The sequence below is a fragment of the Geosmithia morbida genome, assembly GCF_012550715.1.
Source record: "Geosmithia morbida isolate 1262 chromosome Unknown scaffold_0, whole genome shotgun sequence".
NCBI classification, from domain to species: Eukaryota; Fungi; Ascomycota; class Sordariomycetes; order Hypocreales; family Bionectriaceae; genus Geosmithia; species Geosmithia morbida.
The window spans coordinates 1779745-1803273 of NW_023336187.1; the positions used below are offsets into that span (position 1 = coordinate 1779745).

The 23529-nt window shown below is 54.4% G+C and overlaps 7 protein-coding genes across 7 annotated transcripts; 4 read left to right on the top strand and 3 right to left on the bottom strand.

Annotated features, from left to right (window-relative positions):
* Positions 1 to 3137: 3137 nt before the first annotated feature.
* GMORB2_0540 (Protein of unknown function (DUF3112)) lies at positions 3138 to 4061 on the top strand (the record flags this gene model as incomplete). Its single annotated transcript, XM_035462525.1, has 1 exon — positions 3138 to 4061. The coding sequence occupies one exon, from the start codon at positions 3138 to 3140 to the stop codon at positions 4059 to 4061; it is 924 nt and encodes a 307-aa protein (XP_035325455.1).
* Positions 4062 to 4841: 780 nt separating this feature from the next.
* Positions 4842 to 6313, bottom strand: GMORB2_0541 (serine/threonine-protein phosphatase 2A catalytic subunit; the record flags this gene model as incomplete). Its single annotated transcript, XM_035462526.1, has 6 exons — positions 4842 to 4864; positions 4925 to 4974; positions 5031 to 5733; positions 5833 to 5938; positions 6017 to 6058; positions 6170 to 6313. 6 exons carry the CDS (start codon positions 6311 to 6313, stop codon positions 4842 to 4844), a joined length of 1068 nt encoding a protein of 355 aa, XP_035325456.1.
* Positions 6314 to 7732: 1419 nt separating this feature from the next.
* On the bottom strand, positions 7733 to 9940 carry GMORB2_0542 (exocyst complex component 8; the record flags this gene model as incomplete). The annotated part of the gene is made up of 3 exons (XM_035462527.1): positions 7733 to 8102; positions 8185 to 9662; positions 9743 to 9940. Coding segments are annotated over 3 exons (2046 nt in total), but the record flags the coding sequence as incomplete, so codon positions are not given.
* Positions 9941 to 10524: 584 nt separating this feature from the next.
* GMORB2_0543 (mitochondrial import receptor subunit TOM20) lies at positions 10525 to 11369 on the top strand (the record flags this gene model as incomplete). Its single annotated transcript, XM_035462528.1, has 4 exons — positions 10525 to 10585; positions 10726 to 10971; positions 11047 to 11147; positions 11238 to 11369. The coding sequence occupies 4 exons, from the start codon at positions 10525 to 10527 to the stop codon at positions 11367 to 11369; spliced, it is 540 nt and encodes a 179-aa protein (XP_035325458.1).
* A 572-nt stretch (positions 11370 to 11941) lies between these two features.
* On the bottom strand, positions 11942 to 14510 carry GMORB2_0544 (tRNA wybutosine-synthesizing protein 1; the record flags this gene model as incomplete). Its single annotated transcript, XM_035462529.1, has 2 exons — positions 11942 to 14352; positions 14459 to 14510. 2 exons carry the CDS (start codon positions 14508 to 14510, stop codon positions 11942 to 11944), a joined length of 2463 nt encoding a protein of 820 aa, XP_035325459.1.
* Positions 14511 to 17457: 2947 nt separating this feature from the next.
* Positions 17458 to 18390, top strand: GMORB2_0545 (cysteine dioxygenase; the record flags this gene model as incomplete). The annotated part of the gene is made up of 3 exons (XM_035462530.1): positions 17458 to 17739; positions 17878 to 18127; positions 18239 to 18390. The coding sequence occupies 3 exons, from the start codon at positions 17458 to 17460 to the stop codon at positions 18388 to 18390; spliced, it is 684 nt and encodes a 227-aa protein (XP_035325460.1).
* Positions 18391 to 20046: 1656 nt separating this feature from the next.
* On the top strand, positions 20047 to 23486 carry GMORB2_0546 (SWI/SNF-related matrix-associated actin-dependent regulator of chromatin subfamily A3; the record flags this gene model as incomplete). Its single annotated transcript, XM_035462531.1, has 8 exons — positions 20047 to 20344; positions 20415 to 20500; positions 20574 to 20702; positions 20742 to 21176; positions 21280 to 21851; positions 22019 to 22291; positions 22344 to 22454; positions 22523 to 23486. The coding sequence occupies 8 exons, from the start codon at positions 20047 to 20049 to the stop codon at positions 23484 to 23486; spliced, it is 2868 nt and encodes a 955-aa protein (XP_035325461.1).
* Between the last annotated feature and the right edge of the window lie 43 nt (positions 23487 to 23529).

A 23529-nucleotide genomic window follows, 5' to 3' on the forward strand; every position in this document is an offset into this window, starting at 1 on the left:
CCCCCCCCCCCCCCTCCTTTGCCCATCTGTCCCACCCTCTGTGCCTTTTAATTTCCCATCAACGGTAATCATGTAGTTCCAGAGCCGTGTCTCGGTCTACCTGTACTCGCATTCGTACATGTATCCGTATGGAGTATTATTCAATACGCGATTCAATTCACTATTCGGCATTGTTATTTTTGGCGTTTCAACCCATGTCAGTTTATTGTTCTTCCAGGCAATATTGCACCTCCTTTGCCTGCTATCCATTCTGCCTCGGAATATATTCGGATAAATCATCATCAGCATAACATCGCATAGCAATATCGAACTGTAGAAAGTACGATCGAATATTACAAGACATAACTCAGCAGATCCACGGTGAAACTCTGGACAGGGCAGTATGAGATATCAGAAGGGATGGTTGACCCATCCAGAATTGCCGAACCATGCATGTTTGTGCTTAGGAAATTTGAAGTCTGGCGTCACACTCGCTGACTAGGTCATCCTTCTCCCTATTTCTCTTAGAAGATACACCGCCATGTCGACGCCCAACTCTGATGATACCAAAGCAGTCTCCAGCCAAGGCTCTTCCTTTGACCAGACGTTGGCCAAACCACTGGTGAGCAGTAGCAGAGCTGGTGATGAGATCTCAGCTACATACACACTTCGACAATCACCGATACTTCTACCGCGCCGGTTGTCCGCAAGCCTCGTGGCGCCCCTGTTGGCGGTCTAGGATAAGTGACGGGTCGTTGACGCTGCTGCTTCGCCGCTCTACCGATCCCATGTCGAGGGTGCTCCGGAAAGGGAGTGTCCCCTCAGCGTTGAAGAAGCACACGATGTTACCGTGTTCATGTGGGTGGTGATAGTGCAAAATACTGACCAGATGTGTGGATAGGCCAGGTTTGCTACATGGCTCATCGGGTAGTCTAATGTACAAGCCCATTGTCGAGGACCATAACTGTGAACAACAGCTCCATCTCATCCGACATCGAGACCGAGATCCGGGTTACTTATATAATCATACAATGCCGATTTGAGCTCCTGGTCACCCAGCTGACGTCTGAAGGTATCCGCCTCGACGCAAAGTGGCACGCAGATACTCAGCGATAGCGACGTGACTAACTCCAACACCTCTGCAAGCCCAGCTCCCCCCCCCCCTTCCATCCAATCGATCCTATTGAGCTGCCTACGGGGCAGGCTGCACTTCTGCATGCCATATTGGTTCAGGATATTGAGCCTCTTTGTGGGCAGCCTGCTCGCCGCTAGTGCACTCATGGTAGAATGCGCAGATGGAACACCTCCGGACGGCCTTGGACGTGGGCTGGAAGAGGTTACGGGGCGACAAAGGCCCGGGACTGACCTCTTCTAGGTGCGTTACCCTTCCCCCACCGTTCACGGCCAACGACGCACGCCCGCAGCGTCAGCGCCTCGAGCGGTCCATCCAGACCCCTTGAGCCGTGCCAGTCCTTCGAACAGCTGCGTGAGAAACCTCATCTTCTCTGACCGAGAACTGCTCGCGTCGCTTGTCGCTTTTCATGTGTGTTTTCGGATGAGCCACAGCCACCCACTCTGATGCGTTGGACCGGTGCGTGCCTGATCTCTCCTTCCCTTGGCGACGCCGACGATACAGATGTCCTGCACAGCAGCCGTCGACCACGAGAGACAGAGGTCCTTGGTCAGACCATGGGGAGACTCGGGCGTCGGGACAATTTTCTTGGTCTTGCGTGGAGACCCTAGGAACCTATAGGAACCTAGAGCCCGTTGAGCAGGTCGCCAGGGTCTTTCACGTGAGTCGGAGACTAAAGATATCGTCGGGCGGTGGAAACTCGACCAAGATTCGGACTATTTTGGTCGAACAGGGCCTCGGGGAAGGGAGGCCATGGCTGAACGTTGTTGGCATCGTTGTGTGACCCTGTTGGCAAAGTTTCGATTGCCCATGACCCCTGCACAGGTCGAAGTAAGCCGCCTACTCGTAGACTCTACCGACCCGATGTAATCTGTATTACATGTAACATATCAGACGTACTTAGCCGGACCTACCCCGCTCTCTCCCAAGCACTGCACAGTGGTATGAGTGCAGCATGCCGATTTTGTGCAGCTAAGGAGAGAGTACTATCGAATATGAACGAAGTTTGCAAGGTCCAGCCCTTGAAGGCATCCCTCGGGACACGATATTGCACGGGGTATTGATATCCGTAATACCTGCCGGTCCCATTCTCCCGCCACCAAAGTCAAAAGTCTAAGAGAGAAGAAAAACAAAACGGGGACTAGAAGAAAGATGAAGGATGAACGCTGACAGACAGGTCATGAGAAATGCATTTCGTCGGATTAAAAGTTGCTATGCGGAGTTTGCTATACTCCGTATTTTAGTTGTTAACTGCGTGCGAAGTAGCACCGACCTTGCATATCAGCACGGATTTAATGGCGGCTAATGGTGCACGTGACTTGATGTAGGCGAGCTGGTACCGAGATATGCACGATTGTGCGGGGAAGAACGAGCTCGCGTCTATCGCGACTTGGATCAAAAGCCGACGTCCGAACGTTTTGTTATACGAGGAGTATTGATAACGAGGTGATTATGTACCGGGATCTATATTCGTAACCGTCCATTCGACGGAGCAATACTACGTTATGAATGAAGCGAATAAGATGAGAGGACGAAGAAGAGCGCATTTGTCATGCCACTTCCTACATCAACGGGGGTTTCCCCTTCTTGTAATCCCACCGTATCGGAGCATACTATCGTCCTTTGTTCGGAATATACAAAGGCCGTCAACGTCGACAGCTCTTACACCCTGACTACTCGGAACACGCATCTTTTCCTCTCGAGTCATTGATCAATATTTTTTTTTTTCATTTTCTCCTTTTTTTTTCAAAGCCTCTTCTTTTTTTCCCCATCATATCTACCTTCTTAACTGTATAACCTTTCTCTCCTTTTCATTCTTTAACACCCTTCTCCCCTCTCTTCATAACTTCTCCTTCTTGTCCTCCTTCTTCATCAACAATCCTCAACATCAAGAAAAAGAAGACGAAGAAGAAGAAGAAGAGAAAAAGGAGAAGAAAAAAGGGAAAAGAAAAGGAGGGGGGAAGAAAGAGAGAAGAAGAAACACCCCGGGCTATCTATCGCCGATCCCCTGCTCGACTTACACACGATGTCGTCCTCTCCGTCAGGTCCTCCCTACGCACCCAAGATACCCCAATCCGGCCTCACGCCCACGGTATCGGTCGACGTGCCCATCTGCGCCGTCCTGGTAGCCATGTTTGTCTGCGGTGCCGTAGCCAACATGACGATACTGCAGGTCAACCTCCGCCGCGGCCACAAGTTCATACCGTCCGGCGCCCTGTTCGGCTTCTGCATGGCGCGAACGACGGCCTGCAGCCTGCGCATAGCCTGGGCCGTCCACCCGGACAACGTGCGGCTGCTGATCGCCTCTTCCATCCTGGTGAGGGCCGGCGTCCTCCTCCTCTTCATCCTGAACCTGCTGTTCCTGCAGCGCATCCTGCGCGCCCTCCACCCCTCGTGGGCCTGGCGCGACAGCCTCCGCTACGCCTTCCGCGCCCTGTACGTCAGCGTCGCCCTCGTCCTCTTCATGACCATCGCCTGCGTCGTCTACACCTACTACACCCTCGACGTCGGCATCCTGGCAAAGCTGCGCAACGTCCTCCGCACCTCGGGCGTCTACCTCCTCTTCGTCTCCTTCATCCCCATCCCCGGCATCCTCATCGCCCTCGTACTTCCCAGGCGCACCGAGATCGAGCCCTTCGGCCAGGGGTCCCTCCGCACAAAGATCGCCCTCGTCCTCTTCACCACCACCCTGCTCACCCTCGGTTCCGCCTTCCGCGCCGCCGACGCCTTTCTACCCTCGGCCCCCGGGAACCCCCACTGGTATAACGAGAAGCCCGCGTTTTACTGCTTCAACTTCGTCATCGAGATCATCGTCACCTACACCTATATCCTAGTCCGCTTCGATCGTCGATTCCACATTCCCAACGGCAGCTCGGGCCCTGGTCACTACTCTGGCGGTATCAAACCTCCAACGTCCAGTACTGACGAGGTGGATGAGACCAAGACTTGATATCGCCTGTTTCCACCTGTATTCTTTCTCCTTTCCTTTCCTTTCCCTTCTCTCTTCCCTTCTCTTCTCTTCTACTCTGTTCTTTTTTTTTCACTGTCATCAATATTATTATTAATCGTTTCATCTCCATCTCCCCCCCTTTTTTTTTTACACGAATGCTTCCTTGACGAGTTAGCCGGCGTACGCCCAGCAAGGATTGGATGGAGGGAACTTGGTAGCGTGCATAGAGAGGATTCTGTTTCGTAGCAGCGGAAGAAAAGAAAAGAAAATAAAACAAGTAATTAACATAATCCCAACTCATCACTCTTAGTATATTGCTATATCAAAGGCTACATCCGTATCCGACAAGATAGCATTTGACCTATGAATAACGCCCTTTATTTATTTGCTACACTGTGAAAAAGCTCCATTTATTCTTGTATGTCCGGGGGGGGGAGGGGGGAACACGAGACCCGCCGCACGTCGTTGCCTTGCCAAGTATGACGTAACCGACTACATCGATCTCTCGCCGTCATCCACCTTGGAGACATGAAAAACAGTGTACAGACAATTCTGCACAATGCAAGAAGAAAAATACCAGCCGTACTCGTACACCGTGCCATCGTGAAAGGTAGCTGAACGAGGTGGGCCAGAAGCGCACAGTGCCTGGGCTGCCGCTGGAATTGCAGGTGCCTTCCAGACGCCGAGTTTTCTTCCCTACATCCCCTCCCAGCTCTCCCATCGATGTGAGCTTCGACTGTGCATGCGATATCCCGCAGGCTTGGGCTAGCTTGTGAGGAATTAGAGGAAGTAGTCAGGGGTTCCTGATAGAGAAGTCAGCAAACTGTAGGGGTGGAAGATGACGAGAGCAAAGAGCGACTTACGCCTTGAGACCATGGGTTCTCCAGCTCTGGGGCAAGGGTCGAATTGCAGGCTGCAATACTGTTAGCATCTGCAACACTCAGGAAAGTAAGAGGAAGTGGTGCATACAAGGTATATTTCAGGTGCTCGTCAATCTCCATGATGGCAGCCTGGTTGCCGCATCGGTAGCAGTAATTGGGTGCTAGAAAAGCAAACGAGACGTCAGCCTCAGGCAAAGTCGTGTACGGGGGCGAAAAGGCGGAGGCGGATGAGCGGATGCAGAGGGGGCAATACGTACCAGAGAAGATGGTCACCACGTTACGGTCCTGAGACCAGTTGTAACCCTCCATGACAAGCTGGTGAGCTCGCGCAATCAACGTCAGGCCGTTGTTGTGGTTGAAGGCCTCCGAGATGTCCTGGCCGAAAGTGTAGCCGGCACCACGGGGGGATATTCCCCAGCCGCACCGGTCGTCGGGGTCGGACCACAGAAGGTCACACATGGGACCCTCGTGAGGCACCTCCTGAATGCGGTCGAGAGCTCGGATGTTGTCGAGCGTGTCGATGCTGGGGGAGAGGCCGCCGTGGAGGCAGAAGATCTGGTTCTCAATCAGGGCCGTCAGGGGCAGGTAGTCGAACAAGTCGGTAAAGTACTTCCAGACGTTGGCGTTTCCGTATTTGCGGAGGCACTCGTCGTAGAAGCCGTAGACCTGGGTGATCTGACGGGACTCGTGGTTCCCGCGGAGAATGGTGATGCGCTGGGGGTATCGGATCTTGAGAGCAACGAGGAGCGTGACCGTCTCGACGGAGTAGTAGCCACGGTCAACGTAGTCGCCTGTATTTTTCATCGCGATGGTCAGCGGGCCATGTCATGAAGCTACTGTTCGAACCCGTTGAGAAGAAGGGTCGACGGGATGGGGGACGGCGTGCGCACCCATGAAGAGGTAGTTGGTGTCGGGATTAGGTCCACCAATTTTAAAGAGCTCCATAAGGTCGTGGAATTGACCGTGGATATCACCGCACACGGTAACGGGGCATTTCTAGCGGGAGGAGGAAAAAGAATGTGTCAGTTACACGAAGTAAGATCCCCGCATAAAGCAGAATGGGTTGGCACTTACTACTGGCTGGACGTTGGACTCGTCTTGTAGAACTTCTCGCGCCTATCGACAATATCAGCACCGTCACCGGAAGAAGAGGGGCGGTGGAGGGGCAGCAGCAGCTCGGCGAGAACACGCATCCCAATCCTCCACATCAGCAAAAATTCAACTCACCTTATCGCAAAGCCTCTGGACGTCGATCTCGGACAGCTGCTTGCAGTTCATGAGGCCCTCTACCCAACTATCAAGGGTGCCGATGGTGGTGGGCTCAGTCTGGACAGGCGGGAGATCGGCGGGGATTCTTCCTACGTCCTCCATGTTGGTATCCATCGCTTCAAATCACGTCCGGCGTGTCGAGTATATATAGGTATGCGCGTTGTTGGTGCTTTTTTTTTTCTTCTGCCCAAGAGTCAGGTATCAAGAGGGAGGGATGGCAGGTCGGGCGGGGGGGTAATGACGTTGGAAGGAGAGAGATTGATGATTCCCCCCAAAAAAAGGCCTTGGAGAGAGTCGCAAGCGGTGGGGTAAAAACAAGGTGTTCCCCCCAGGACAAGAGATAATAAAAATGAGCAAGTGACGTGCAGGCTTGGACGCGTTATTATTTCATATGTGCGTGGAAGCAAGGTAAACGTGGAAGACGTCCGATGGAGAGAATGGTCGCGTCGTTTGGGATATTTCGTCGTGCCTTCTCACGTGTGTGTGTGTGTGTGTGTGTGTGCGGGAGGAGGAGGGAGAGGCAAGCCAGCAAGAAGGAGGGAGAAGCACGCACTCGTATGGACACTGGGACTGCTATACTAGTCCGTACAGATAGAGCTGAATGAAGGAGGGCCAGCTCTGAAAGGGGTGTGTTTGGGGCGGGGGGAAGCTGCTGTTATTAGTGGATACCCGACAGCAATAGTTTGGTTGCTCTAAAGAGTTGCTGCAGTTGGTTGAATTCAGTATAATTGCTCCGTCGTCTACCTAAGATTACCTGTATACATTATATGTAGAGGCTTATCGTTTGCTTACTCAGATACCGTTCCAACGCTCAATCTAGTCAAAACTGAGTACGAACAATAGATATATTAATAGATAATACGATAGATACTCCTTACAACGCCCGGTACTATTTTCCGCAGCGTACATGTACTGCTACACCTCCAGTAATTCTGTAATCTGTACTGTAACTCCTACTCCGTATTACTCCGTACTTGTATGGATATCTGTACAGACTACATACGGAGTAGTCATATACGTTTTTTAACATCCTGGCCCACCACCACAAGACGCACACGGGAGATTGCAGTATCGCTGCATCTGAGCCCGATCAGCAGAGATTACAGAGTGACCACACATCTGTGACGAGTATTACACCGAGCAATACAATCAATCTACCCCAGCCGCCGTGTCGGTCTTGAGATCGGCCATCTCTGCAGCCATCTGCTCGTAATCATACATAAACACGGATTAGGCCCATTCCGTCGCGTCAGGCAAATTGACATCCCACCGCTCACCGCCCAAGACACCCAAATCTCACAGCACCCACACCGAGCACGTAATCGTCTCGTGGTGAGACGCATCTGTACGTCGTATATTCATACTCGTAGCATGCATTGCTGCTCCATCGCCGCACTGTACTCTTGAGTGGTAAAACAAGGTAGCAAGCAACAAGGGTATGATTCACAAAGGCTCTACTCGTAGATATAGACATCGGCATCAGCTACCATAACAGCGTCAATGACAGCAAAACTCTCACCCAGCCACCGCCCGCGACTTGCTAACCGACAATGGCGACAGAGGCCCCGGCGGCGATGCAACCTGCTGCTCAACCCCCCTCCCAACCAGGTTGACAAAGTCCAGCCCGACCTCGGACAGCATCTCGGCGTGCTCCTTTGCCCTGTCCATGCACTGCGTCCAGACTTCGCCTCCGGGCTTCGTGCTGCTGAGCTGTCGGCCGAGCACAACGTTGAGAGCCTCGACCTGCTCCTTGGCCCACTTGACGCACGTGCTCATCATAGGCGGCGGGAAGCACCCCTGGAAACACCTGACCGTGTTCCGGATGATCATGAAGTAGACGAATGAGATCTGCCAGATGTAGAGGTGTAGATCGCCTTGGAAGATGCATTGTCTGCAAGTCGGGTTAGCAAGATGGTGTCGGTCACGATGGGTCGTGGTCAAAGTTGGGAGAGGGGAAGGAGAGCGAAAGATACCTGGTCCTCTTGTGGATCGTGTCACTCCTCGCGGCGAGGTAAGCCTCCCGCGCCCTATCCTCGTAGCCTAGCCTGGTGAGCCAGCTGACGTTGCGCTTCGTCTTATTCTGCTCGTTGTGCGTCGTCGATAGCTCGCGGATGATGACTCCCGCCAGCCTGCCGCACCTCTCCTCCACCTTGAAGTTGATGAAGTCCTGTGCGACGACATTGTTCTTGAGGCCCCGCGCGAGGCCCTTGAGCTTTTCGACGCGCGCCACCGCCGGCTCGAAGCTCTGGAGGGCAATGTCAATGTCGAGCCCGTCCATCTGGGACTCGATCCACCGCAGGTTCTGCTGGTTGCCGTCGACCTCGATGAGCATGTCCTTGACGTCGGACAGCGTCTCGAGGAGCTCCGTCTTCTGCAGGAGACCCGGATCCCTCGACGCAAAGTAGTTGATTGTCTCGCGCGCCTTGTTGTTGGCCTCCATCTCGGACTGGAGGCCTTTACGCAGCTCCTCGATCGCCTTGCGTACATTGAGCAGCAGTGACTTCTTCTCGGCATCGTCAGGCTTCTCGGTCCGGTAGATGAAGGACTCCTGTCCGCCGCCGCGCACCATGATGGCATCGGTCAGCTTGTTGCTCCGCCCGCCAGCCGATTCGCCCGTACCCGCCATGTCCACCACCTCGACGTCAAGCAACGACAGGCACCGGTCCGCCACCAGCTTCGACATGGGGCCCCTCGGGTCCACGCCGGCCGCCGAGTCCATCTTCCTCTTCTTGCGTGAGGCGATGAGAAGGTGATCGTTGAGCAAGAATATCTGCATGGCCCTACGCGACTTGTACGTCGCATTGTCCAGCTCGACCCAGGGCCCTGCGTCCTGCACCACATGCCGACCAGCGGCGATGGGCAGGAACTTCTGCGAGCCCTCGACATTCTTGTATAGGGCCTGCATCTGAGAAGTCCAGAGGGCGCTCCTATCGGCCACCGAACTACGCTTGTCCCTCTTGCTCATTCCCGTCGACATCTGCCCGGGGAGGCTGGCTGACTCGTCGCGCTTGTTAGAAGCGGCCCGGAGAGCGGTCGCGTTGGTCTTGAGATCGGCCATCAGATTCCGCAGCGCTCGCATCTCGCTCTTGAGCTTCTCTGCCTCTTTACTGATCTTGATGAACTGCGTGCGGTTCTGGAGGAGGTTCTGCTGCAGGTCCGCTGACGCACGGCTCTTGAGCTTGCGCAGAGACTCCTCAAACTGTCGGATCTGGTCGTCAGTCGCGTCGCTCAACACGCTGGCAGCGTACTGCTCCGCCGCCAGACCGGGGTCGCGTAGCGCCTCGATGTCCAGAGCGGGCGCCGCACCCCCCGAGCGGGTAGGCGGTGGCCTTTGCTGTTCCGTGGCGGCATACTTGTCCAGCTTGGGCATATTGGGCATAGGAGGAGCATTGGAGATGTCAAAGTCTTGGTTGAAGCGAGTCGAGTATCGGCGCTTGACTAGATCCGAGGTCTGTTCGGCAAGAGGACGCGTTTCGGTCAGCGAAGGAAAAGGGAAACTTTTTTCCCCCGATAATTCCATCAAGCTCTCACCTTGTCACCACCTCCGGTCTGTTGCCTCGGGCGTGGCCTCGCAGCCGGGTTTTGGGGGATGGGGGGAGCCATCGCAGGCATATTGGCGGCGCCGCCATCTTGAGGGATGGGACCGGATATCTGGCGCGGGGGGCCGATGACGGGACGGTTCTTCCTCTTGACACTCCGAAGAGATATCCTGCTGCGTTCTTCCGACATGACAGGACGCCTTTGCCGGAGCCTCTACCCCAGCAACTGCTGATGAGGTTATATGCGTTGAGAGAGACGCCTGTAAGCAATGGGGGGGGACGTCAGACAAACCGGCCTTGGGAGCTTCCGATACAACCAGCCACGAAGCTTTGTCTCAGTAGATCCGGCGATTAACCGATGAACCACCGTAGGTACTGGGACAGTGCCACTGTTCCTATTCTTAGTAATATGACGGCCCTATCGATAATCCGAGCTCCTGACCCGAAACAGGTAATGCGCGCGCCCCGAACACTCTGGGGGGGGGGGGGGACGCCCGGAAACTGGCTGGCTGACCATTGGCGACACCCTAAAAAATTGGTTTCTTCTGTGATGCAAAGAAACAATTAACGTCCAAAGTTACACCTCCGTCTCTCTCCCCCAAAACTCCTATTTTTTTTTTTAATTGGCGAGCAGCCGTCATCACCCACCACCCTCTGTCTGCTCTATTCTCTCCTTTTGTTCTCTCTTCATAATCTTCCATCTTTTCTCCCATTTCGTATTCCCCTCATAGAAGAGCGGTTCTCCCTCCCTTTTTCTTTTTTTTTCTACCAAAGATGGTCTCGACATCCACCGTGCTGACGGCTTCCGTCGCAACTGCCGCAACTGGCGTCCTGGGTATGCGAATTCTCATCTCTCTCTCCCCGCAAAAGCCGGGGGGGTCATCTCGCCAGCGGCCGTCCATCATCTTCGATTCTTAATGCCTTACGAATACTGACAATGGCTTTTCCTTTCCCGCCCCCCACCCCTTTCGACAGCTTACGTTGCCTACTTCGACTACCAGCGAAGGAACCAAGCCGACTTCCGCCGCAGCCTGAGGAGGAACGAACGCAAACAGGTCCGCGCCGAGAAGGAGCAGGCCGAAGCCTCAACCCAGAGGCAACGTGCCGCCATCAAGTCCCTCATCGACGATGCCAAGGAGCAGGGCTTCCCCTCGGGTGTCGAGGAGCGTGAGGGCTATTTCAATGAGCAGGTCATGACCGGCGAGGTTCTCAGCCAAGATGGTAAGGCTCTCCCATCCCCGCTCCCCTCACCCATCCCCACGGTGTCCGTTTACTGACAAGCGTCCATGACTACAGCCTCCAAGAAGGTCGAGTCAGCTCTCGCATTCTACAAGGCCCTCATGGTCTACCCTGCCCCTAGCGACCTCATCAAGATTTACGACAGCACCGTTCCCAAGGTAAGCAACTCCGGCCCTCTTTGCTCTCCATCTCCGATCTTCTTCCTCCACTTGAGGGGGGTACGCTTGAACTGACTCTAACCTTCACAGCCTATACTTGATATCCTCGCCGAGATGATTGCTTACGACTCGAGCTTGGATATCCGCCCTCGCGCTTCCAGCGCCGGTGCCGGCCCCGCTGGCATCAACCTCAGCGACATGCCCAGCGTTGGCCTCGACTAAATACATGACAGTGCGCAGCCACTCAAGTCGCTTCCCTTCCTCTTCTTCCCCCTTTTCCCACGTGGGGGGCAAGTCGAGAGAACTGGGTAAACAAATAACAAGGAGTTTTTGGGAGAGAGGGAGGAGTGTCTCGAGTATTGAAGCTCTGCGGAGAAGAGGGTGACGGGAAAATCTATCGCGGGGAGGGTGGTTCTTTTTTATTCATGTGTTACTTCTTTTTTTTCTTCCATTTAGACACCTCCCCTCCCCCATGTACTATCATAAAGCTTGTGTTAACAAATCTGACGTTGAGATGAAGCCGCCGCGGCGCTTTGAGTGGGAAAAGGCAAACTGCTGGCAGTTGTATTTCACAATACAACGAAACAACCCATGTGTCCTCATGTCTTTCGGCTGCTGGATAACTGTCACACTCCTGAATACTTGCCGTGGACGTGACTATAGAGTTGGTGAGACTTGAAAAAAAAAAAAAAAAAGTCCATCGAGGCAAACGTGTAAAAATCTTTGATGGTTGAATGAACGTAATACTCTGTTGATTTGGTTTTTCACTTTTTTAGATATACTTTGGAAGGTCCTCAGAACTCCATTGCGTCATCCGGACGGTCGCGCACAACGACAGGTTCGATCCTGCGGCCTTTCCTGTCGACCCTGTCATCCCTGGGGTCGAAGCCACCGTTGCCCCAGAGGGCCCATTCGGGTGTGGGCGGGCCCATGTAATCTTCGGGTGTCCAGTCGCCGTCGGGCCCTCTCTCCTCGAGCAGCTCGAAGAAGCGGTCGTAGTCGATGTGGGTGTGCCACTTGCCGTCGACGTTGAAGCGGCGGCTGGCGAGCAGGATGCAGCAGCTGTGGGCGTGCTCGGCGGCGATGCCGTAGTCGAGGCCGCGCTCCTCGAGCTTGGCGTTAAGGGCGCGGACGAAGTCGCAGACCTCCCAGTAGAATGGGACGTTGCCCATGGTGAGGCCGGCGTTGGACGAGGTGGCGGTGCCGCAGTAGGTGACGCCCTTGACCTCGACGAAGCAGGGGAGGCCGCGCTCGACGAGGCGCGCGTAGCCCTCGGCCTCGTCGTCGACGTTGAAGCCCTTGACGAGGGTGAAACGATAGACGGTACGATGGCGGAAGCGCTTCTCGCGCAGTATGTCGAGGCAGCGTTCGAAGCGCTCCCAGAAGTCGCGGTGCAGCGGGCGGTCGACCCTGCGCAGCGACTCGCGGTTGGACGCGTCGATGGACACGTACAGCTGCGTCACGGCCTTGAGCGAAGCCAGCTGGTCTGGATGCTGGGCGTTGCAGACCAAGAACGACGAGATGCGCTCCGCGTGCAGCATGCCCAGGAACTCGTTGATGTAGGGGTAGAATATGGGCTCGCCCACCAGCGACAGCGCGCAGTGGCGGATCCTCAGAGCCTCGCTGAACCGCTCCGCCCGCACCCCGGGCACGCCGCGCATCATCTTGATCTTCTTGTAGTGGTTCTCCTTGACGCCCTCGAAGATGAGCTCCGGGGGGTCCACCACCCACCGCCACGTCGTGCCCACCGGGTTGGTCCCGTGCCGCCAGCAGAAGACGCACTTGTTGGAGCACGACAGCGATGGCGTCGTCTCCATGCACTGGTGCGAGTTGATTCCGTACAGCGAGAACTTGTAGCAGCTGCCGCGACCGCGCAGCGCAGATTTGGTCCACCGGCAGATCTTGACGCCGGAGTGCGACCCCACAATCGCGTACCCTTGCTTGGTGAGGGCCGTGTACGTCGGTGAGTTCTTGGCCACCATCTCCTTGGGGCCGATGGGCGGCGCCTGAGAGGACTTCTTGGCCGTCTTCTTGGCCGCCGCCCCCGACGACGCACCACCACCGCCGTACGTGGTAAAGTCCACTGCCAAGGGGGCCTTGACCACCTTGGCGGCCTTGTCGTCGCTGCGCACCATCTTGCCCAGGTCCTCGACATCGTCAAGAGCCCTGCCCCCGCCGTCCGCCTCCTCCTCCTGGTCCTCAAAGATGACCTCGCCATCGTCCTCGTCCTCGGCCACGTCTTCGGCGTCGCTCTCCGCTGCCTCTCCGCTACCAGGCACGCCTTCGCCCAGATTGCCGACGCGCGCGATGTTGACCAGGACCTCCTGGACGCCGTTCGCCCACTCGGCGAACCTCTCGACGTGGTCGCTCTTCATATCACCCATGCCGAGGGGGTACGCCCTCTTACGAGCCGTCAGCTTGGCCATCCACCTGTCCGTCTCCTTGGCCTGGAAGCAGAAGCCCTCGGCCTCGGTGGGCCAGTTCTCCTTGTCGCCAAAGCCGAAGACGGAGTATCCGAGCAGCGGGGAGAGCGGAGCCGTGTCGATCCTGAAGTCGTGATGCGTCTCCTCGAGGTGCTGCATAAAAGTGTCATTGATGGTGTCGATGTTGTAGCTCGGCACCAGGAGGAGGTAGAACATGTCGGCGTCGGGCTGCTGCTCCGGCTTCGGCAGTGAGACGAAGTAGTCGTCAAAGTCAATCTCGGACAGATCGCGCAGCTCGGGCTCAAGGAAGTGCCGGCCGCTCTCCTCTGTGAACTTTCCCGCAGCCGACGTCAGGCTGCTGACGTAGAACTCGGCAAGCTTCTGCGTCTTGGTCGTCACGGACGAGAAGAAGACAAAGATTTTGATGGGCTTCTTGGCGGCGTCATCCTCCTCCGATGAGGGCTGGTCCTTCTTTCCGCGCAGAGACTTATTGGCCAGGCCTCCCTTGATTCGGCGCGGTCCCCTGCTGCCGGCAGCGACGGCAGTGATATCCTTCTTCTCGGCATCGGCAGCCCTCGTCGCAGCCTCACGCTTCTTCTCGTCGACGCCAGCAGTGGTAGCAGCAGTAGACTGCTTTTTCGGATCTGCTCCGTAGATCTCTTGGAATGCAACCAACTCGTTCTTGGGTTCGTTGAGGTGCAGGTATACGCGCACCGCGAGGAGGATGGAGAGGACGACAAGGAGGACCGGGCCACGGTGGGCATGCCAGATCTCGACGAAGTCTGCCAAGGGCTGTATGTGAGCTGCAAGTTTCCAATGGTATTCGTTCCTTCTCTGTGGGGAGGGTATTCTCCGATACCTGGGATAGGATAGGAGCGGGATGCTTACCATACGAATAGCCTCCCATCAGGGGGCTCTGACTCGCCAGGACTGTTTCCATGATGACAATGGATGCTGCTGGTCTGTCGGTCTCAGCGCTCGAGTGACGAGCTCAGCCTGTGGTGGTGGACTAAATGGTTTTACGACGACAAATGAGTTTTGCCCCGCCATTGATTGGTCTGGCCCAGATTTGGTTGTGGGGTTACTAAGATCTCGCGGGATCTGCTTACCCGGCACAGAGTTTGAGGGTGCAGCATTATAGATATGTGCATGTCCCCGGATTGAGATGTCATTGAATAAAAATTCACCGTATATCGGGGAAATATTACATCGTCTTCTGGACTCTATAAATACTGTTATCTTCTGCTGAGAAGGCCATGGTACTCTGGTCTGGTGGAAAGTGAAGGTGCTCATCCTCTAGTTGATATAAGGCGTAATCTGTACATATGTTGTATGATGTTGTCGGAATGGTACTACGTTGCTAAAACATAAGATATATCGTAAGAGAAGAGCCAATAGACTCAAGAATACTATTGAAGCGACAGTACTATGAACCGATCACTAGAAGCGACCTATGCTCCTCACTCGATTGATCACGTCCTCATGTTCTCCATCCAACCCACGATAAGAATGAGAGAATGGTCTAGGAGGGCTTGAAATAAAAGGGAAATATACAAGAGCAATTAGGAGAAAACGAGAACACCACCCTTGAAAGCACGCACTCCTGCCAGCGATAGGAGATTCAGGTAATTTCAAAACTCCTCTATCCCAGCCAGCAGCAAGCCTACCTTCTCTGTCATTATCGAGATAGGGAGCGACAAAGACGTCACAGGACAGGACCATGAGGAAGGCCTGGACGGCCACGACGACTCATTGTACGACGACGGACAGGGACAGAATCATGGCAGACATCTTGAAGAAGAAGCGGCTGCCGAGGTTCTGAGCCGGAGACCCCGCGCAAGCAGCCAGCACGCCGTTGGCGGGCATGATGGGCAGCAAGGGTGCGGTGGTGATGGCGTCGGGGGTGGGACTGGTGGCGCGACGTGACGACGAAGGGGAGCTTGATGCGCAGGCCCAGCGATATCACGACATCCAGCTACCGTAGCGACCAGGTGAAGTAGAAGAAGGCGTCGCTCCATGTGCTGCAGCACAGAATCATCATGTGGATGATTGCAGAAAGGGGTCAGATGGCTCATGCCATATCAGAGAGGCACAAGCGAGGACAGGAGATAGAGAGAAGGGAGAGGTAAAGCAGGAAGAGAGTCCCTTGCTAATGCCATGAAACAGAAAAAGAAAAAAACCACCCTGGAAAGAGCGACTGCGCCGGATGGGCCACCACGGGCAAACCACGGCCCAGGATACATGGAGTACCGGGCGATGGAGATGAGGGTGAAGCCCGTGAAGAGGACTATTCTGAGGCAGAAGAAGACGTAGGATACGTATCGGACCCAGAGGAACGTTGCAGGGAAACTGTTAACGGAGGACGACGGACACCATGCCCGTGGTCCATGCTGGCTGTGAACCAACCATCTCGTGACTCCCAGTCATCGGTGATTTGAAGACTCTCACAACCGAGGTGGGGGGATGAGTCGTCGACAATCAAACCGCGCCGTCTTCTGGCGGAAGCAGCTGGTGAGGAGACGGTCGAGGACAGCTGAGGACCAGAGCGGCCAGATGTGAGTTGAGGAACCACGAGTCTTGAGTTGATGGATTCTTCCCGCTCTCCTGATCATGTCGACCTGTGCTCTGCTACTTTGCTACTCTGCTACTAGAACTAGTCGTGCCTTGTTGGTGTCGATGATAGTATCACTGCCAAGAGCAGTTACATATAACAGCCTCGATCCTATCTTGGAGGGTTGAATAGGTTTCCAGTTCTCACTGTAGATCGTTGTTCAGCATAGTCCGCAAGGGACATACGTATTTGTATACCATCCGAGTCGCAGAATTAGACCCATTGATTCCAAAGAAAGAGAACGAGAAGATGGATGAGCAATGGTAGGTAGTAATCTGTAGTGATATCTGTGGTAATAATAATACTAATACCGACGAATTCCCTTGCACAAGAAGCCGCCGAGCCGAAGCCCCACCTGGACCCTCATGGCAACATAGCGGATCAGAGTGGTGTACTTTGGCCGGCTGTCCAATCTTCCCCGACATCGATATATACATCCCAAGACTCCCGTCCCCAAGGTCTTTGGATCTAATCTTCTATTCGAGATTGAATCTACCGATTCAACCGCTTCTCCAGACGCGTTTTTGTCGACCGTCGACGTCTAGATCGCTGCATCAGAGCCAAGTCTCGTCTTCTTACAAGGAGAGTGGTGGGGAAAATCCATTTTTTTCCCAATTTTTTTTTTCCTCACTCACACCTCTCCAGACGACGCCAACCACACCGGCAAACAACAGCCGGAAAACGGTTAGACAACCTGTGCAACGGAACACTTCGGAAGTGTCGTCGTCGGTTCCTTGCTCTCCCTCGCTCTTTGTTTTCTTCCCGTGTGCAGTTGATATCGTACCACTCCATTCCACCAAGACGCAGCGTACCAAACGGTTCGCCCACTCTAGCCCGTTGCCCCTCGTTCCACCCCCCTTTTCGTAACACGGCGCATCTCTTCCTTGTCTCAATCTTTCTTGCCCCCGTCGTCGACAGTGTCATGTGACGTCTTGACACGCAACGCAACGTGGATCAGCAATCAATCACACCCCACGGCCCAAAACCGCACCAGGACCGTTTCATAGAAGGAGGGTGACCAGCTGCGAAGCCCACTCTGATCGTTGCCGTACATATCTCGCACACATTTCCCCTCACCGCTCCCCCCCCCCCTCGATGACGACGACGGCGACGACGACGTTTCAACATCTTTCGACGTTCCAAACTTCTCTTGACAGTTCAAGAACCATCCCCCCCTCTTCATCGTTACCTCACACAACCTAAAAGAAGTGATAATAATCCTCTTCTTTGTGTGAATTGAACAACCCCTATCCCAATTCAAAGCAAACGAACAATCATGCTTGCCACTCCAGTTCCCACCCTCTGTGTAGACAGCAACGCTGCTGCTGCCGCTAGCCATGCCCAGGCCCATCGCTTCGAGAGTCTCGTCTTGGACCTGAAAGCCGCTCTGGGACCGTCGTCAGGTCTAACTTCGGACGATATCGATGTCGGGTTCCTGACCCGGCTGATGAGGGACTATGACAGTTCCGACAACCAGTGGTCGAGGTATGCGTTTGGCGACCGCAGTCGAGGATACACGAGGAACCTTGTCGACGAAGGCAACGGCAAGAGCAACTTGGTAAGTAAAAGAGTCTTCGGCACACTTGTGTCTTTTCGTTTCATCTTGTATAGCATTGTGTGTGCGTGTGCGTGTGCGTGTGCGTGTGCATGTATGTTATCCATCCACATACTGACCTCAGTCTCTTGTGGTGAATAGCTGGTTCTTGTATGGACACCAGGCAAGGGAAGCCCCATCCACGACCACGGCAATGCCCACTGCCTCATGAAGATCCTGCGAGGAACCCTGACCGAGACTCGATACGAGTTCCCCAACGGCGACGACAAGGGCCCTATGAAGCCCATCTCCAAGAAGAACTATCAGGAGAACCAGGTAGCCTACATGGCCGACGAGCTTGGCCTGCACCGCGTGTCCAACGAGGGCAGCGACTTTGCCGTGTCGCTGCACTGTAAGACTCCCCTCTTCCTCTCCTTCCCCATCAAGTAGACACCCGTTCTCTCAGGAGGACACTTGTCTTTCCCTCGAGAATGAAATAAGTGAAGACTGACCTTGACCCCAGTGTATACCCCTCCCAACGTTGCCAAGAAGGGATGCAACATCTTCGAGGAAGGCACAGGTCGTAGCAGCCATGTGCCCACCTGCCACTACTACTCTGTGTATGGCCGCCTAGTTAAGGAGCAGGAGCAGCAGCAGCAGCAGCAGCCGCAGTGAAGGCAGACGGGGAAACGAATGCATAGGCAAGACCTGCCATGGTGGAGAAGAAGGGCGTTTCTTTTTTTTTCTTCTCTTTTCCTTCTTCAGCTGGGATATATCAAGTGTGGCTTTTGTAGTTTCGGATCCGTTGAGTACTCATGTTCTTTTGGACTCTCGCCTCTCTCTTGCTGTTAGTGAAGCCCGCCTTGAACCTTGAAGTCTTGTGTCAATAGCATGGTGTGCGTGCTCTGTTGGTCGAGCCGCCGACGTGCTCTTTGGGCTAGGGGCTGAGGGCCGTGTATGGAGGCTACTGAGGGGAGGGGGGGTATCCATCCCTGAATAGACCAGACAAGGAATAGTACTGGAGAGTATATAGAAGCAAATGGGAAATTGTGTGCCTTGAGAAAGAAATGAGAAGAAGAATGGTGAGGGAGGAAAAGGTGAGGAGAGAAGAGAAAGATGAGGAGCTGCTGCCCGCTTTCTCAAAGACTGGATGTCGCCATGATTATGGCTATATTCCTGCCGACATCCGCCTCTGGCATTGCGTGATTACGGCTTTTCCCCAAAAGGCTTGGCTGATCCAGTTTGTATGCTGAGTCACTCAGTTTAAGGCCTTGGCCAACTCTTGGGCTCTTGGGCTCTTGGGCTCTTGGGGTATCAATAAAATGGTTACTATATCGTCCTTTATTTTATTCTGTATTTCCTAAACATAGGCCCCTTCCCGTGCGTTTCCAACCATCTCAGCCTGTCCCGCGATATGTCGTATTACCCGTAGCATGTGGTGATATTACTCAATGGTATACTAGTACATGTACTTCAATGTGGTGGACAGCAAAAACCACAACACATATTCGCCCTGTATACATGAGACAATGAGGAGTATTACCCCAAAACCCTCCGAGGCCCGCCAATTCTTCATGCGGCCACCGGGTCTTGCTACTTGGACCGACAGACGCTGCCGTTGTCCGACTGTTTGGCCTATCCAGTCACGGAGTAATAATACCGATATTGATCCTCGTAGCAGGGGAATGGATCGAATCACGTGACGTCGCGTGGTTCAGACGAGCGTTTTACCGACACTATTCCGCTGCTACGTCCGACAGTTCCGTTTATGAGGGACATCTCTGATCGGACCGGAATAACCAATTCCGTACCTTATTCAGCAGTTTGTCCCGGCACGTGTAGATTACGTAGTAGCGTGAGAAGGATGACAGAAGGAAGGTCCTTCATTTTGGATTCTACAGATTACATTCTTCAGGTTTCCATTTACGTCTCTCTTTACGAGTGTATATTGTCGTGAGCACCTGATGGATCATTCAAGTGAATTTGACACTGCAGTAATAACTACCCAGTTCCTTGCTTTCTTTCCCCCCCCCCCTGATAGTGTCAAAATTAGCCTATAAAGCCCTCCCCTTCAGCCGTAGAGTGATGAATGTATAGTGCCGACCAATCTTGCCAGGCCCTGGTGAGGAAAGGGTCAACGCGATCGCGTCACGGTCTTAGACTCTCGGTAGCCAAGCACCAAAGACAACCCCATACTTACTATACACCCCTGATTCATAGGGCTGGACTCCACACATTTAGATCTTTACATACTACTGATAACGGTACCCGCTCTCGCTTAATCCAGCCAACCTGAGAAAGGAGCATTGACCCGCTCCTATCGTCATTGTTATGCCTCCCGCTAAACGCCATCTTGGGTTCATCGACCTCACCGGCGATGACGATAACTCCAACCCTCCGAAGAGGCAGACGCCAACACCAACGACATCGGAACTCTCCAGGGCACCGTATCGATCAGAGGCATACTCCCTTCCTGCCAACCCTCATAATGTTGCTGCCTTTGGAACTTCGCAGGATGATGCACAACATCGACGACCTGCTGCCTACACGACACAGACGGTGGAGCCGGATGCATTCGATTTGACGCAAGATGATGACGGACCGCCTAGTGAGCTGTACTGTACTCTCGGTCAGCTTCATTCTCCCTTCTCTGTCTCTTTCTCCACCCTCCTATGACTCTGGTGCTAATCGATTGGCAGAATGCAAGATTGTGGGTATCAGATTCTACAATGGATATGCCTGTCCTGGCGAGATTGTGCTCTGCCAGAGACAAGCCGACAATCAGGTATATAGCCACGCCCGCGAAACTGTTCGTTTGGGTAGAAAGACACTCGGTTGATATTTGTAACGACGCATAGTACGACTCGAATGCCATACGTGTAGATAACGTCATGGGCCACCAGATCGGTCACCTACCGCGCAAGCTAGTTGAGAAGCTCGCGCCTTATATTGTAGGTCTCCTGATGCGCTTCTTCAGGACCACATCCGTCATTTTGTATGGACAGAATGGCTGATTAGATCCCAAGGACCGAGGGGACATCACCCTGGAAGCCCAACTCACTGGCGAAAAGGGAATGTTCGAGTGCCCGGCGAGGCTGGGCCTGTATGGCCCCAGCGATGTCAGACGTCGTGCCTCCATCGAGGCCTCCCTGAAGAAAGACAAGCTCGCCAGGGCGACGCAGCTTAAGAAGACCAAGGCCGAGATCGACAGGAAGCGCATAGTGGGCCTTCATAATGGCGGGTCCACCGCCGGCTTCATGCCCACGGCCACAGAAGCCGATGCGCAACAGGCAACCCTGTCCGTCGAGGAGCTCGCCAGGATTAGCGAGGCCGTCGACATGAGGCAGGGAGACAGTGACCGGTTCAAGGCGCTGGCGATGGGTGAGAAGGAGCTATCCAGGATGCCGATGGGTGTGCAACCCCCGCAGCTCAAGTCGACTCTATTGCCGTATCAGCTTCAGGTATACCTTTTCCCTTTTCCTGCCTTTTCGTGCGCTATTACCCATCGATACATATGTAAGGGCACGGCGTGACTGCTGACACTTCAAAAAAACAAATAATAAGGCCCTGTACTGGCTGATAGAAAAGGAGGACCCCAAGTTGCCGGAGAGGGGTTCATCCGACACAGTCCAGCTCTGGAGACACCAAGCCAATGGACGTTACCGCAACGTAGCAACCGACTACTGTCCCATCAGCCCGCCCGTGCTCCTCTCCGGCGGTATCCTGGCCGACGACATGGGACTCGGCAAGACGCTCGAGATGATCAGCCTGATCCTGACGCACCCCGACGGCCGCAGCGAAGACGGGCCCACGCTCATCGTCGCCCCCGTCAGCGTCATGAGCAACTGGGAACAGCAGATTCGTCGACACGTCCTGCCCGACCACCAGCCCCGCGTCATCGTGTACCACGGTCAGAAGAAGCCCCCGCCGGGGACCAAGCTGACCGACTATGACGTCGTCATCACCAGCTACGGGAAGCTCACGACCCTCGACCCGGCGCTGTTGTCCGCCGACGTCGAGTGGCGTCGCCTCGTTCTCGACGAGGGTCACATCATTCGCAATGCCAAGACGAAGATGGCCCTCGCTGCGTGTAGAGTCAGGGCTAAATCTCGATGGGTCCTATCTGGAACTCCAATGTAAGCTCTACCTATCCTTTCCTTTTCATTTTTATTTATTATTTATCATAGTTTTAATTTCTCTTTACCTCCCCCCCCCCGTCTTTTTTTTTTCTTTCTTACTTTTCCCACCTCCTTTCGTTCACTCGTGTGTATGTGTGTGCGCAAGTCTGACCAAAAGAAAACAGCATCAACTCCGTCAAGGACCTCCACTCCATCATCAAATTCCTCCGCATAACGGGAGGAATAGAGAAGCTCGAAATCTTCACCACGGTGGTGACGCGCAAGTTAGGAGACGGCTCGGGCGTAGGGGAAGCTCTCCTCCAGGGCATCATGCGTGACCTGTGCCTCCGTCGTCGTAAAGACATGTCCTTTATCGATCTCAAGCTCCCCGAGAAGAAGGAGTTTATTCATCGCATCAGCTTTCGGGAAGAAGAGAAGCGAAAATACGATGCTCTACTGTATGCCGTCCCTCCTCTTCTTCGCCTTCATCTCGACTGACAACGACCGCAGAGCCGAGGCCAAGGGCGCCCTCGAACAGTTCAACTCTGCAACCGTAGCGGCAGATAAGTCAAGGGGTCGCTTCACCAATGTCCTAGAACGGCTTCTCCGTCTTCGTCAGATGTAAGTCTCCTTCTCCTTCTTTTCTCCCTGTTCTAAACTCTGACACTCGCACCACCCCCCCTCAACAGCTGCAATCACTGGACCCTGGCCAAAAATAGGGTAGATGAATTGATGAAGCTGCTCTCCTCGGACGGCGATGTCGTCGAGCTGACAGACAAGAACCGCCGCCTCCTTCAGCAGGCTCTGACCCTGTACATCGACCAGCAGGAGGACTGCGCCATCTGCTTTGACGGTACCACGTCCCCCGTCATCACCCACTGCAAGCACGTCTTTTGCCGCTCGTGCATCACCCGCGCCATCGAGCTCCAGCATAAGTGCCCCATGTGTCGAAACCCACTCGACCAGAGTCAACTTCTAGAGCCTGAGCCTGAGTCATCATCATCCCCCGATGCAGCAGCAGCAGCAGCAGCGGACCCCTTTGATCCGGAGATGCAGAGCTCCAAGACGGAAGCGATGCTGCAGATCGTCCGCGCCACGGTGCAGAAACCGGCCTCCAAGATCATCATCTTCTCCCAGTGGACCTCCTTCCTCAACATCATCCAGACCCAACTGGTCGCCTCGCGCATCAAATGCGCCCGCATAGACGGGTCCATGACGACCGACAGCCGGGACCGGGCGGTCGACGCCCTCGACAACGACCCCGACACTCGTGTCCTGCTCGCCAGCCTGGCCGTCTGCAGTGTCGGTCTCAACCTCGTCTCTGCTGATACCATAATTCTAGCAGACAGCTGTGTGTTCCACCATCTGATTGCTCATGATGCCCACCGCCCCCTTTCGAAACAGAGCACTGACAAACAAGACATAGGGTGGGCCCCCGCCATCGAGGATCAAGCCATCGACCGTGTCCACCGTCTGGGTCAGACGCGCGATACTACGGTGTGGCGTCTCGTCATGGAGGGCACGGTCGAGGAGCGCGTCCTGGATATCCAGCTTGAGAAGCGCAAGCTCGTCGACAAGGCTTTCCAGGAGCGGAGGGGCGCCAAAGAGGCAAAGACGACGCACGTCGCTGATGTACAAAGACTTCTCGCTTGATACCTTGTCCAGACCTTGTTCTTGCATTTCTATTGTAGTAGTA